Source organism: Camelus bactrianus, chromosome 6 (genome assembly GCF_048773025.1).
Source record: "Camelus bactrianus isolate YW-2024 breed Bactrian camel chromosome 6, ASM4877302v1, whole genome shotgun sequence".
Taxonomy (NCBI): domain Eukaryota; kingdom Metazoa; phylum Chordata; class Mammalia; order Artiodactyla; family Camelidae; genus Camelus; species Camelus bactrianus.
The window spans coordinates 28,950,607-28,965,456 of NC_133544.1; the positions used below are offsets into that span (position 1 = coordinate 28,950,607).

At 34.7% G+C, this 14,850-nt stretch overlaps 1 protein-coding gene across 3 annotated transcripts in view; it reads right to left on the reverse strand.

Annotated features, from left to right (window-relative positions):
- EXD2 (exonuclease 3'-5' domain containing 2) overlaps positions 1–14,850 on the reverse strand; it is a 71,654-nt gene that overhangs the window by 12,958 nt on the left and 43,846 nt on the right. For all 3 annotated transcript variants that reach the window (XM_045522149.2, XM_010962309.3, XM_045522148.2), the window contains exons 3-4: positions 8,376–8,632; positions 4,482–4,608 (exon numbers count right to left, since the gene is read on the reverse strand). In XM_045522149.2, the coding sequence (XP_045378105.2) occupies positions 4,482–4,608; positions 8,376–8,632 (384 nt within the window). The remainder of the gene's footprint in view (positions 1–4,481; positions 4,609–8,375; positions 8,633–14,850) is intronic.

Below are 14,850 nucleotides of genomic sequence, written 5' to 3' on the forward strand. Positions count from 1 at the left end.
TAATTGAAGTACAGGTGATTTAAAATGTTGTATTAGTTTCTGGTGTACAGTATGGATGGACTTGGAGGGCATCATGCTAAGTGAAATAAGTCAGACAGAGAAAGACAAATACTGTAAGATATCACTTACATGTGGAATCTAAAAAAATATAACAAATTAGTGAATATAATAGAAAAGAAACAGACTCACAGATGTAGAGAAGGAACTAGTAGTTACCAGTGGGGAGAGAGAAGAAAGAGGGGCAAGATGGAGGTAGACGATTAAGAGGTACAAACTATCAGGTATAAAATAAGCTACAAAGATGTACTGTACAACATGGGGAATATAGCAATATTTTATAATAACTATAAATGGAATATAACCTTTAAAAATTGTTAATCACTATTATATACCTGTAATATACCATACTATATGTCAACTATCCTTCAATTTTAAAAATATGATATTGTAAAATAAATAAAGTTAAAGAAACAAACCAGATTGTGGTAATGGTTATACAACTCTGTAAATACACTAAAATCCATTGATTTATATACTTTAAATGGGTGGATTTTATTGTATGTAAATTATATTTCATTAAAACTATTCAAAGAAAGGAACAAAACAACCAAGGCACAAAGAAGTAACTTACTCAGGGTCACAGCAAATCAGAAAAGTTGTAGAAAATAAATTCAGATAATTTGATTCCCAGAACTCTCTCACAGGATAATATTAACCTTAAGTTACTAACTATTGCTAACTATTTCCATTAACAATGTTTTGGAAGGATGAACAAATGGTAACCCACTCAGCAAACAAGAGAAGTCTGAAACCTGGGCCTATAGGGGTTGGTGAGCAAAAAATCCAAAAATCAAATTAATTTGAGCCACAAAAATGGCAAAGCATAGGAATGGAATGGGAGGCATGAGGTATCTGTGAAAGCAATGATACAAGCAGGAGGATAAGGTGGAAGTCTCTGTAAAGAACACTTATAACCCCAGATCTCCTCTTTTACCAGTGCAGAGTCAGGCAATTAATTATGCTTTCTCTAACCCAGAAGAGTAAAAGTTTATGGAACCAAAACTAAAACAGAGCCACTTATGTCAGGAACAAAACGGAGTTAGTTAACATAGGCTCATTAAAGAAAATGAAACTTAACGTAAGCTGCAGAAATTTACATCTCTTCACAAAAATCAGCAGAGGATGCCAGTCAACCCCCAAACATCAAGTCTGCCCATGCCATCTTTGGACCTCCTTGTTCCCCTGTCTCAGCTACCCTAATCCAAATTAGGAAGAAGATCACTAGGCAACCAATCAGTTGAAAAAGCCAAAAAACTTCCGTATTTACCCATAAAACCCTTCAGTCTGTAAGCAATTCAAAACTCGTTGCTCCCAAAGCCTTGCATTTTCCAGCCTGCAGGTCAAAACTGTTGCAAAAAACTCATATTTCTGCTTTGTTTTACTGTATGTGCAGGGTTTGGGTTTAGGTAAGTTTAAGTCATATACTGGCTAAATCACAGAGGATCTGGACCTAGTAATATCGGGCATGGCAGAGGTTGGGGTCCAAGTGTCACCAGAAAAAAGGGGGATTATGGGAAAGTCTGTATATTGAATGATGAGACTAACAGCACCTTCTCTCCCACTCAGCTACCAGAATACAGGCTGTGAGACTTACAACTCTTGGGCAGAGGACAAGAAGATTCATCTCTGGAGAAACTGAGTAGTATGACAAAAAAGATTTATACAGTGACTGACATTTGACTGTAATCTATAGTTACTAATAATAAAATCCACCAGTCAAAAAAATCTGGCCATATGTGCTTTGCTCTCATTCCATTTTTTAAGTGTTTAATTTAAATACTATTTTTTGCATTTTATAAAATCTCATTAAGCATTATGTTTATAATTGAACTACAACAATAAAAATATTTTAAATAAAGAATGAGTAAGAATCTTTGGAAATTCTGAATTCTCACAATAATATGGATCACAAATTTGGTTTCAAATTTGGGAGCAATTAACTTTTTCTTCCCCACGTTTTATTTTGAAACTTTTCAAACCTCCATAAAAGTTAAAAGAATGACAACTGACATTCACAATTATCAACATTTGTTTTATATCTTTATAATACATACACCACACAAATTTTTTTTGGTTCAACACATTTCAAAATTAAGTTGCAGCTATTATGATACTCTCAATAGTTTGGTTTGCATCTCCTAGGAATAAGGACACTTTTCTATAGGATCACACCACCATTATTACACCTAAGAACTTTAACACTGATAAAATCTAATAATACACAGATTTATTCTAATGTCTCCAATTGTCCTAAAGATGTCTGTTACAGATGTTGCAGGATTCAGGATTTTTAGTATATTTACAGAATTGTGCAACCATCACCACAATCAATTTAGAATATTTTCATCACTCCAATAAGAAGCCTTATATCCTTTAGCAATCGTCCCCCATTACTCCCAGCTCTAGGCAATCATTATTTTCTGTCTCCATAGATCTGCCTGTTCTGAATATTTCATATAAATGGAATCATACAAAATGTGATATTATATAACTGGCTTATTTCACTTAGCATTAGTTTTCAAGACTCATCCATGTTGTAGCATGTATCCTTTTTATTGCTGAATAATATTCCATTGTATGGCTATACCATATTTTATTTACTCCTTCATTAGCTGATAGATTCAATCGGTGCTTTAATGTCTCCTTTGTAAATATAAATGGATAGCTAAGGATCTAAACATTTGAGAAAAATCTTAATGTGAAAGACAAAGACCAAATCAAACATTTAAAATTAGGATCTCAGAGGAAAAAGAGGCAATGTGGGAAGGAGAAAGAAACTTCAGAAATCTCCAATACTCTAAGATTACAGAAGATATTATATCCACTAAACAAAGATGCAAAGTTATTTTAAAAGTAAATATTCAGAGAAGACCAAGGAGCTCTTGTAACTTAATATGATAGAAATAATTAAAATTTTGATTGAAATACTGAAAGACATACTTGAGGAAATTTCCCTGAAGGTAAAACAAAAAATATAGAGATGGAAAATCAAAGACAAAAAATTTTTTTAAGAAAATTAGAGGATCAAGTCAGGGGATCTAATATCCAAATAATCCGAGTTCTACAAACAAAAAGGAGGAAAATTTTCTAATAAATATTATGAGAATAATTCTCTGAACTGAAAGACATGAGCTGCCAGACTGAAAGGGTCCACTGAATCTAAGACTATAATGAAAAATGGCCCATACTAACAGACATCATCATGAATTTTAAAAGCTGAGAATAAAGAGAATATTTTCCAGAAAGAAAAATAAGTCACATGCTCAACGTCAACACTGGAAGCCTTCAAAGTTCTGAAGGAAAATGATTTCCACCCTAAAATGCTGTCCTCAGCCAAACTATCAGTTAATAGGGAAACCAATGTCTTGTCAGACATGCAGGGTGTCGTAAATTAACTCCCCATGCTCCCTTTCTCAGGAAGCTATTATAAATGTACTTCACCAAGAAAGAAGACATGCAATTTAAAAAACTGAGGATCTACTATAGAGGAGAGGGGAAGGGAGTTCCCAGGCTGATGGTAAACGCAAAATCCAAGATGAGAGAGTTGGGCAACAGGGCTGGAGTGCAAACAGTCCTGAAAGGAGCAGGAAGACCGAGGGCTCCAGGGGGCTGGCTCCAAGGGGAAATGAAATGCATAAGTTACCTGATTATGCCTGAACCAGAGAGAGGAGATCTCTATATAGGGCTGTCAAAGAGTCTGGGGTTGAAATAGTTAATAGGTATATAGAAAACTAAGCAAATAAAAATGTAAATTTTTACTCCTGGGTAAACAAAAAGTTGTATAAGAAAAAAACTGCAGTTTACTATGTGGAACAGCTATAAATAATATCAATATAAGTAGATATTGATCTAATAAAAATGATGATTTACCTATATTGGGAGCACGCGGAAGGGAATTAAGTCTCTATCTGGGGATAGAGGAATTGCAGGAGTACTAAATCATGTCTTCCACAGTAAGGAGTCAAAAGACAATATGTAAAATAAGAAAAAGCAATATATGCATGTAATTTAAAAATACAATGATAATTACCAGAAAGAAATGAAATTAGTTGTCTCTGACAAGAAGGAAGAGCAATTAGGAATGGGGGGAGGAAGGCAGGGAACTACTTGCTGTTTCTTATAAGTCTTGTAACACTGGTTTTTTAAATTATGCACTTGTATTCATGATTTTCAAAAAGGTACATTTTCCGAAATGCCTGGCATACAGTAAATGCTCAAACAAAAATAGAATAGAGACTCTCACCCTTTTATTTAAGTGGCATCTGTGTTATTAAAGACCAGTTATTTGGGCATCATTAGACAATGAGTCTATTTTAAAGTATTTCCACCCAGTACTTATATTTGAGGATTAGAATTTTGAAAACCATTTTACTTCACAAGCAATAGCTCTTCCATTCTTCAGCTACTCTGATAAGTAGTACCTGGTCCTCAGTAAGATTCTCAGCATCCCAGTTGCTGCAACGAAGTAGAACAGACTTGTCAAGGGGAAAGTTCAAAACAGTCTCAGCGAGTGATTTCAGGCTAAGCCCATTAGAGAGCAAATTGTTTCTATGAGAAATAAATAAAATCATGTATCAAAAACAGGCAAAGGACAAGAACAGGCAAATCAAAAAAAAGTGTATAAGTGACCAATAAACAGATGATAAATACTCAATCTCACTACATAAAATAAAACTAAAAGTATATGTAATTTTTAATCCATCAGATTACAAAGATTTTTAAAAATACCTCTGTCTATTATTGGCAGAGCATGAAGAATCAGTCTACCCTAAAATTCACAAGCTGAACATTTTTACAATCTTTTGAAAAACAGTCTGACAACAAATAGCTATCAAAATTTTGAAGATGAAAATTCTCTGATTCAATAATTCCACTTCTAGGAATTCATCCTAAGACAAAAGCACATAAAACAATCTTCATTACAGCACAATTTATACTAGCAAAGAATTGGAAACAACCTAAAAACCCTCAATAGAGAATTGGTTAAATATCCATGCAATTAAATCCCATACAGCTATTATAAATAAGGATGTGGATGTATACTGATGTGAAAAGATGTCCATGACATATTAATTAAGTAAAAAGAGATTATGAAAGAAAATACATGTTATGAACCCTTTACATTAAAATATATATACTACATAATAAATGTGGGTATGTGATTCTAGATATGTGAAAGAGAGGAAGCACAAAGAGATAACTGGAAAGATATTAATCAAATGTTAGTGATGTTATCTCTGGGTGTGGGGTTTTGGGTGATCAGACATCTTTATCATTTTTATATTTGTATTGGCCAGTGTTTGTGCATTACTTTTCAAATTTGAAAATATGATAAGGCTATTTTCACTGAAGGGGTACAGGTACAATAAAACCAAATAGTCTTCTGTTCTTCAAACACTCTCTGATTAAAGTAGCTGCAGGGTGGTGGGAAAAAATTTAAATTAACCAAGGATTGGAAAGTCCAAACAAGAGCTAAATGTAAAATTAAGAACACATCAGTCTCCAAAAAATGGGGCTGACTTTCTGGTTCCCAAGTGAGAGACTAGAAGGTTTAGAGCAGGGAGCTTCGAGGTGGAGGCTCACATCAGTGTTAGAACATGCAGGATTCCCTCAGGTACTGTGGAAAATGAAATCATTACAATGATGAAGAAAAGGAAATCTTTTCTTATAAATACAAGCAGTAACTTGTTGCATTTCATCACCCTCAAAAGGCAACACTAACTAAAAAATTTAAAAAAAAAAGTCAGACACACTTAGGTAAATAAAATACATAAGGTCATGTTTCAATGAATGGAAATTAAGAATTTGAGAGAGACAAACCACTTTCTTTTCATTTTTAAATCTTTTTATGTTTTCCTTCACATTAGTAATTATAAAAGGAACAAATGCCTATTATTAAAAATTCAAACAACAGAGAAGAGTAATGGGTAAAAAGTGAAAGCTTCTGCCCCCACTTCCACTCCTCAGGAATGACACTCATAAGTATGCTGTGGCCCCTCCAGACCTTTTCTACACACAAATAAACAGATGGTCAGACGGAGAAGCAGATACAGTTTTTTGGTATTTGTTTTGGTTTTTTTTCTACAAGTGGCTTTATCACTTAATGTATCAGAGACCTCCTTCCATGACAATAAGCACAAATGTACTTATTTCATTCGTTTTAACAAGTATGCAATTTATACGCATGGGTATTCCATAATTCTTGAAATCATTACCCTTATTGAAAGATAGCACTTAGCTTTTAGTTATTTAATTCCATTTAGGTCATTAGTCTTTTTTAAAATGTCATATTTGAGAAAGTTTCATATTTTTTGAGAATGAATTAAAAACAAGATGCCACCTTTGCCACTTTAAAGTTTCACTAGGAAAAATTCCAAAGTCATATACACCAATCTCAATAATAAATTATCTTCTGCTAACGTATAATAAAAAATATAAAGAATATGAAGGAAAAAGACAGCGTTACCAAGAAAATGTGTACATCTCTCCAAAGTCAAATGAAAGTAACAACTACTTACAGCAAACATCAGGAGCAACCTTATAGCTACAAGTGCTAAGTACAATTCTTGTACTATAATGTCAAATTTCTTCCATTATAATGTCAAAAAATTCAAATTTTACTACTAAAGTATTCATTAATAAAATAAGAATGTTTAGAATGTATGCACGTATACATATGACTGAAGTTATACTGTATTCCAGAAATTGACACAACATTGTAAACTGACTACACTTCAATAAAAAAAGAATGGAAAAAAAATTTCTAATAGGAATGTTTAAAATTTTAATAAAATTTCATTAAAAGTTAAAAAGCTTGATAAATACTTCATTCTTATTTCTAGAGAAGTTCATGGTAATACTCAACTTTGGCCAAATTTTAATTTTGACATTTGGCTATTCTGCACTTAACCAGATAATTAAATGCACTTCTAATTTCTATATACTCATAGGACTGTAACTGGATAGAAAGAAATCTGGAAGAAGGACAAACCAATCAGATGACGATGGTGCTGAAGGTGGCAGTGACGATGATGATTGACAGTAATGGTTGAAATTTACACAGCACTCTGTATATGTCAAACACCATGTCTAAGTTCTTTACATTTAATCCTCACACCAATCCTATGCGGGGGGAACATTATTATTTCTACTTTACAGAGAGGGAACTGAGGAACAGTGAGGCTCAGTAACTTGCCAAAGATCGCACAGCTGGTCAGAGGAAGCACAGGACTCCCACCCCACAGTCAGCTCCAGAGTCAATTCTTAGCCACTACACACAAGGCCTCTAACAGCCATGTTAGAGTAATAGCACTACCTCTGGGCAGGCAATGCCAAAAAGAGGAGGGCCTGATGAAAGATGGCTTTTTGTTATATTCCAAATAATTTCACAGAGTTGAAAAAAATTTTTACAGTAAATATTTTGATGTATTACTTTAAAAAATTGATATTTTATTTATAAATTTTATTTACATAAGGCAAACTACTAAGCCAAAATAAAACTTCATTTTATACTAAAAAATCATAAGCATAGATTTTAATCAGGCCTTCTCTTAATGTACCAAATCCTCCAGACTTTCAATATCAGTGTCATGGTAGGGAGAAACTGTTTCAGTCCACATTATTAAAATGAGAACCTGCACATACACATAGGAAGGTGACTGCAATTCCCTAAAAAAAAAAAAGGTCGAATTTCCATAAGAATAGAATTCCAAAGAAAAGGAAAATCTCTTCCTCCCCAGAAAAAAGTTAAGTCTACCATCATTTTTGGCCTGAAGCAGGGTTTGCAAACTCAAATGCTTATCAGGATGAGTTGAGGTTACAATGGGAGAGGTGGTGACTGGCAAACTGAACAGAGCATGCCATCTAAAGAAGATAGTGCTACCAGCCAACAGCTGTCATCTAGAACCACTAACCTAGTGTAGTCAGATCACACAATTTTCAAAAGAAGCCAGAGATACAGATTTTTACATTAAATCTTCTGGACTTAAAATAAAATTTCCCCAAAATATCATATGGGGAAAAGAACAAAAACAAAAACAAAATATCTGCAACTCTAATTTGCCCAGGGGGCCCATGAGTTTACAACCTGTATCTTACAGAGACACCTCATTAATGCTTCATCTAAAAAGACCAATTCTAGGTAACTAAAGTTTTCCCAGAAGTTGCAATATTTCTTTACAAATTCAGCACATATCTCAGAACTTCCATGCATCTAAAGAATTTTAGATGCTTCATTATTGATTCTCATAATCTACAAATCTTGCTAAATATTTGCCCCGCAGCTACAGGAATCCCAGCATTCATACAAATCATACCTCTGCCTCATGGCTAAGTATCGGAGGTCCAGGCATCCCTTAACCACGAGGCCATAATCCTGCAAAAGCTTGCTGGCATCTTCCGAACATCCTACTCCAACTTTTAAAACAGTGCCATCTGCCAAAATGTCCAATAACGTTTTTGGTACTGTTTTTCCTCCACAGATCAGCTTGGGCAAGCGAACCAAGACACAGAAACCACTTGGAGAGGCCATTTGAAGGAGTGACAGAGGACTGGCCTTGCCTTCCAAATTCACCTGCAACAGAGGAAAACAGAGCCACAGTTCACACCTCAGCACAGCGCCAAGTACAACATGAAACTGTGGCAAGAAAATCTAAAGAGGTACATTCTTGACTTCCGGAAGGGAACAGCTGGCCAGAGTTTGGCTAAAACCTAAGGATGAGTTAATGCTAACAAATGGGACGGACTCTGTCAAGCCGCAGCCTAAACAGAGGTTACTTACTGCGGGCCCAAAGACGAGCCTGAAATACGAGCAGTCCATAAATAGTGACCAGCTGACCCGGAGGAGCGCTGGGACACACATTGGCAGAGTCACAGGAAACACACTGGTTTAAACAGCTAAGGGAATAAAAAGCTAAGGAGCAAGAGTGCCAATTGATAACACTCTCTTTCCATTATCCATCAACACGCAGGCTAGTAACCTGACATTGCCTCAACATCCGATTTCTGAAAAGAGGTAGGAAATACAGTACTATTAATAAGTGGTACCTGCCAATATAATAAAGCCTGGTAGCTCAAAGTGCTTTCTCAGCATTTTATGATCACAAATGTTGTTCTTAAAGAAATGCATATTAAGCATAAGCTAAGGATCCTCATATTTTAAGAGATAAAAGTAACTTTATATATGAACTGATCTAGTTTCAATCTTTTTGAGATAATAAGTTGGAGAAAATGCTGAAAGTTAAGGAAGTTATTCCCAGAAAAATTTACATACAAAATTCACATTAATTAAAGGTTCTCTAAAGCTATCCACAGAACCCAGGTTAAGCATGCAATAAATTCCAATCCTTCCCATTTTTTCAGGAGAGGAAATTTAAGGTCTACAGGAGAAGCTGTTTGCCTAAACATGGAGATAATGGCAAAGTCAGAACTAGAACCTAAATTTCTCAATCTGTAGAACAGAGAAGAAACAGTCAAATCAAAATCACAAAGAATGCTATTAAAAGCAAAATTCACGAGGGACTTCACCCTGGACTTCTACTTCAGTGCTAAGTAAAACCATGGCTTAACACACAAAAGCTTCAGGATTTCCCTTGTCAGGCACTATCAACGGGGGCCATTTCCATATCCTCAAATGAAAACATGCCAGTTTGACTTCCAATGTGTCTATTTCTTGGGGCTCTGCCAAGGTCAAAAAGACCTACAGGAAAGTTGTTCCTGTTCTATAACAATTTATCTGGACATGGCCAAATCACCTTTTTAAAATTATTATTATTAAAGCTTAAGTCTCTCCCTTTGTAATACGAGGTGTCTTCATGAAAAAGCTGTCAATCTCTACTTCTAATATTTAGAACTCCTAATTTGACATGATACTGCTAAATCTTAAGGTCAAATCTTCGTACTTCTTTTCAGTCAAATTCCATTGTCTAAGATACACTAAAAAAATAACTACATAGATTAGTTGTCTCTTTAATACTGTTTCTGGATTTGCTTAAGATTCATTGTATTATAATTAAGGTCTTCCTATCAGAAATCCAAATGTTTATGATTCTAATAGGTATCTAATTTACACTGAATGTATAATTGGAAGAATAATGCTTCCAGCAGAATAGTTTGGCTTAAAAAATAAGATATCTAGTCTTTGTTTCTCATATTTCCCCCCTTGCTGTCATCTTTTTGCCTTGACAGCACTTACCACCCATGGGAAAAATGAAACCCTTGGCTTACCAATGTTATATTTATTAGGGGAAAAAAAGACATTTAAATTTCATTAGCATTATGTAATCCAGTAGTCACTTTTTTTTGGTTAGTCAACTCATAAAAAATGTTTGGAATTACACAATACATATGCACATGTATTTATAAATCATATAAATGTAGTACTACACTAATGTATTACAGACATTAAATATACACAAACATTTTAAATGAATTATTCCATCAATAATTATAGACAAAATTTCTAACACTTTTTTCTATATTTCAGTGATTCAGTTAGAAAGGATTGGTTTAGAGATCCTCCTTCTGAGGGCCAGTGGATAATCCATTTTAGTTTCAGGAGTCTATTAAGTACAGAGCAGATAAACTTTCTGGAAAAGTCCATGATTCTTTAAATGACCCCGTGATGGCAGCAGGGAGTAAAGAATAATCTGGGACTGTCTTCTGGGCTGGAACAACGTTCAGTAGCAAGCACCCCTAGTCTGTGGATTATGCATCAATTCAATTTAGACTATGGCTTTGAGACAGGAATTTGTTTGTCCTGTTCAAGCAACAGAATAAAGGCCCAATGAGGCAGGAATATATGTAATAAGAGGAGGATGGGAAGAAAATAGGAGACAGAATCAGAGATGTTGAGAGAGGCGAGAGCATGTGAATCCTTAAGAACACATAACTAAGACATTTTGGTTTTATACGAAGCAATGGAAGAGTTTTAAGCAGGGGTCCGACATGATCAGATTTGCATTTTTAAAAGATCACTTTGGTTACCATATGGAGAAGGGACTGTACATGTACAAGAGTCCAAGTAAGGAAGCTGGTCAGGAGGCTATTGCAAAGGTCTACGTGAGAGACACTTGAGGCCTGGACTAGGAAGGAAGTAGAGGAGATGTAGAGAAGTAGATGGCTGCAAAATCTATTTTGTAATATTTCCTAAATGGATGGGAAGGGTTAATAGTAAGGAAAAAGAAGGAGACTTGAGGCAAGCCTGAAGCCTGGGCCAGCAGAAGGATGCTCCTGGGAAAATGATCTTCACTTCATTCAATCTTTATTATACCAATTATCTGCACCTGTTAAGCACGGTGGTCTGAAGCCAGAGACTCCAGAAAAAATCAGGCAGGAGACATGAACCAGAAAGATATCTAACATTTCCATCTCCTTCCTTCCCAGGAGAAAGGCAGTAATAGCTTCTGAAACACAGCAGAATCCTCATTTTATCCATAGTGATTTATCCATAGCTGCACATCATCATGGGTAACTATCTGGAAACCCATACCTCTACCTGGTGGCATGCTGTGTTACTTCCTGCTTTCTACAGCCACTTATTTGAATTTCCACATATTTTGCCATTAAAAAAATTTAACATACTGTAAATGCCTATTTCTGTCTGACTTTCAATCATACCACTTCTGTTAGACAACCCTTAGCGGGGAGCTCTCTGATTTTGATCTTAAAGGTGGAGAAGACTAGGGATAATATAAGTTTGAGGAGAAAAATTAAGAGTTCTGTTAGGAACATGTTAAGTTTAAGATGACTATTAGATATTCAAGGGAGATGTCAAGTAGACAGATGGATATAAAAGGCTGTAGTTCTAATTTTGAGAGTCATCAGCCCATCAGTGATATTTAAAGCTATAAAATTAGATGAGATCACTTAGGAAAAGAATAAGATTAGAGGACATAAATTAGTGGTCCATGGACCCACCTGCGGATCCATGGACATGTTTAATTTTTTTTTTTTTTGGGGTTTCCATATTTTTAAAAGCTTGTGTTAGATTTTTTAAATTAGTGGAGTTCACATTTTTAAAAATCTGTATGTCAAGTTACTTTTTAAAGAACTGGACAATATGGCAACACTTGGCTTGAACTGTGTAGCAGCTTCCTCATTTATAAAAGGCATGAAGTCTCTAATTCACCATAATGTCTTCTCAACACTGAAGCCAACTGTCATTTTCCATTTATCAGTGTATTTGCACACCACTGTTTTTCTAATACAAAGAAATATTTCTCAGGATCCGTGTTTCTATCAAAACCAGAAAAATGGAAGCTAGACCACAGAGGCCTTATGCTTAAGAAAAAAAGGGAGAAAGCATATTTCTTTATGAAATTGAATAACATTCCTATTCATTCAAAAGTGCGAACAATCACTCTAGTTCATTCATTTACATTTCCTGTCTGGACCCTGCTGGCATCTGAGTTGGCAATTCCTGGGGGAGATACAGAAGAGACTAAACTGGAGCCATCTCAACATTTAGATGTCAGGTAGAAGGGGGATCACAAAAGGAAAAAGAGGAAAGAACTGTAAGATAGGAGACAGGAGACTGTGACGGCATGAAAATGAAGAGAATGCTTCATGCAGGAATTATGCAGATACTTTTCAGAGCCAAAATAATATGAGTCTGAATAAGTGTCCACTGGATTAGAAAACAAGAAAGTCATCAATTTGATCAGTTTTAGTGAAGTAGTATGGTAGGATGTTAGATTAAAGTCAGTTGAAGAATAAATTGAGAACAGCAAATATACCCAAACAAGTAGAAGAAATAAAATAACAGAGAAAGAGCAGAAATCAATGTAATAGAACAAAAACATACAAGAAAGATCAACAAAGCCAGAAGCTGGTTCTTTGAAAAAGATTAATAACATTGATAAACCCATGGAAGGAGTAATGAGGGGAAAAAGAGAGAAGCACAAAGAAGCAATGTCAAAAATGAGAAAGGAGCCATCCCAACATATATCATCAGACAGGAAATAAATTGTCAGAGGATATTATAAATAAGTATATGCCTGTAACTTAAAAATTTCAAAGAAGACAGATTTAGACGAAAAATATAATTTACCAAAACAGACAAGAAGAAACAGAAAAATATCAATATCCCCAAACTATTAAAGAAATTGTATTCATAATTCAAAAACTTCCCTTAAAAAAAATTTCATACAGCTTCACCAGCAGATTTTCATCAAACATTTAAAGAAAAAAGAATGATGATCTTACACAAACTCTTCCAGAGAACACAAAAATAAGGAACAGCCCTAACTCATCGTGGAGGCCAGCATTACTTTTTTTTTTTTAATCAAAATCTGACAAGATCATTTCTAGAAAGGAAAATTATAAGCCAGTATCACTCACAGACTAGATTATTTTGTAAAATCCTCTAAAAACACTAGCAAAAGGAATTCAGCAATGTATAAGAATAAGATATCATGACCAAGTTGGATTTATTCCAGGAATTCAAAAAATGTATTTCACCACAAAAAAACAGAGTAAAGGAGAAAAACTACATACTCATCTCAAGAAATGCAGAAAAAGTATTTGATAAAATTCAACAACTATTCATGATTTTCAAAAAAAAACTCTTTAAAAAAATTGAAGGATAGTTGATTTACAATATTGTGTTAATTTCAGGTATACAGCTACAAGATATACATATTTTTTTCAAATTATTTTCCACTATAGGTTATTACAAGATATTGACTATAGTTCCTTGTGCTATACAGTAAATCCTTGTTGCTTACCTATTTTATGTATGGTAGTTTGTATCTGTTAATCCTTTACTCCTAATTTATCCCTCCTCTCTCCCTCTCCCCTCTGGTAACCAGAAGTTTGTTTTCTATGTCTGTGAGACTGTTTCTGTTTTATATATAGATTCATTTGTACTATTTTTTAGATTCCATATATAAATGATATCCTATAGTATTTCTTTCTCTGTCTCACTTACTTCACTTAATATAATAATCTCTAGGTCCATCAATATTGCTGCAAATGACCATATTTCATTCTTAAAAAAATATCTTAACAAACCAAGAACAGAATTGAACAATTTAATCTGCAAAGGGGTCTACAAACAAACCTACTGCAGATGTCATCCTCCATATGAAAATGTTGAATGTGGGAAAATTTTTGCAAATGAAACCAACAAAGGCTTGATCTCCAGAATATACAAGCAGCTCATATGACTTAATAAGAAAAAACCAAACAACCCAATCCAAAAATGGGCAAAAGACCTAAACAAGCAATTCTCCAAGGAAGAAATACAAATGATCAATAGGCACATGAAAAAATGCTCAATATCACTAATTATCAGAGAAATGCAAATCAAAACTACAATTAGGTATCACCTCACACCAGTCAGAATGGCCATCATTCAAAAGTCCACAAATGACAAATGCTGGAGAGGCTGTGGAGAAAAGGGAACCCTCCTACACTGCTGGTAGGAATGCAGTTTGGTGCAGCCACTGTGGAAAATGGCATGGAGATTCCTCAAAAGACTAGGAATAGACTTACCATATGACCCAGGAATCCCGCTCCTGGGCATATATCCAGAAGGAACCCTACTTCAGGATGACACCTGCACCCCAATGTTCATAGCAGCACTATTTACAATAGCCAAGACATGGAAACAGCCTAAATGTCCATCAACAGATGACTAGATAAAGAAGATGTGGTATATTTATACCATGGAATACTATTCAGTCATAAAAACCGACAACATAACACCATTTGCAGCAACATGGATGTTCCTGGAGAATTTTATTCTAAGCGAAGTAAGCCAGAAAAGAGAAAGAAAAATACCATAGGAGA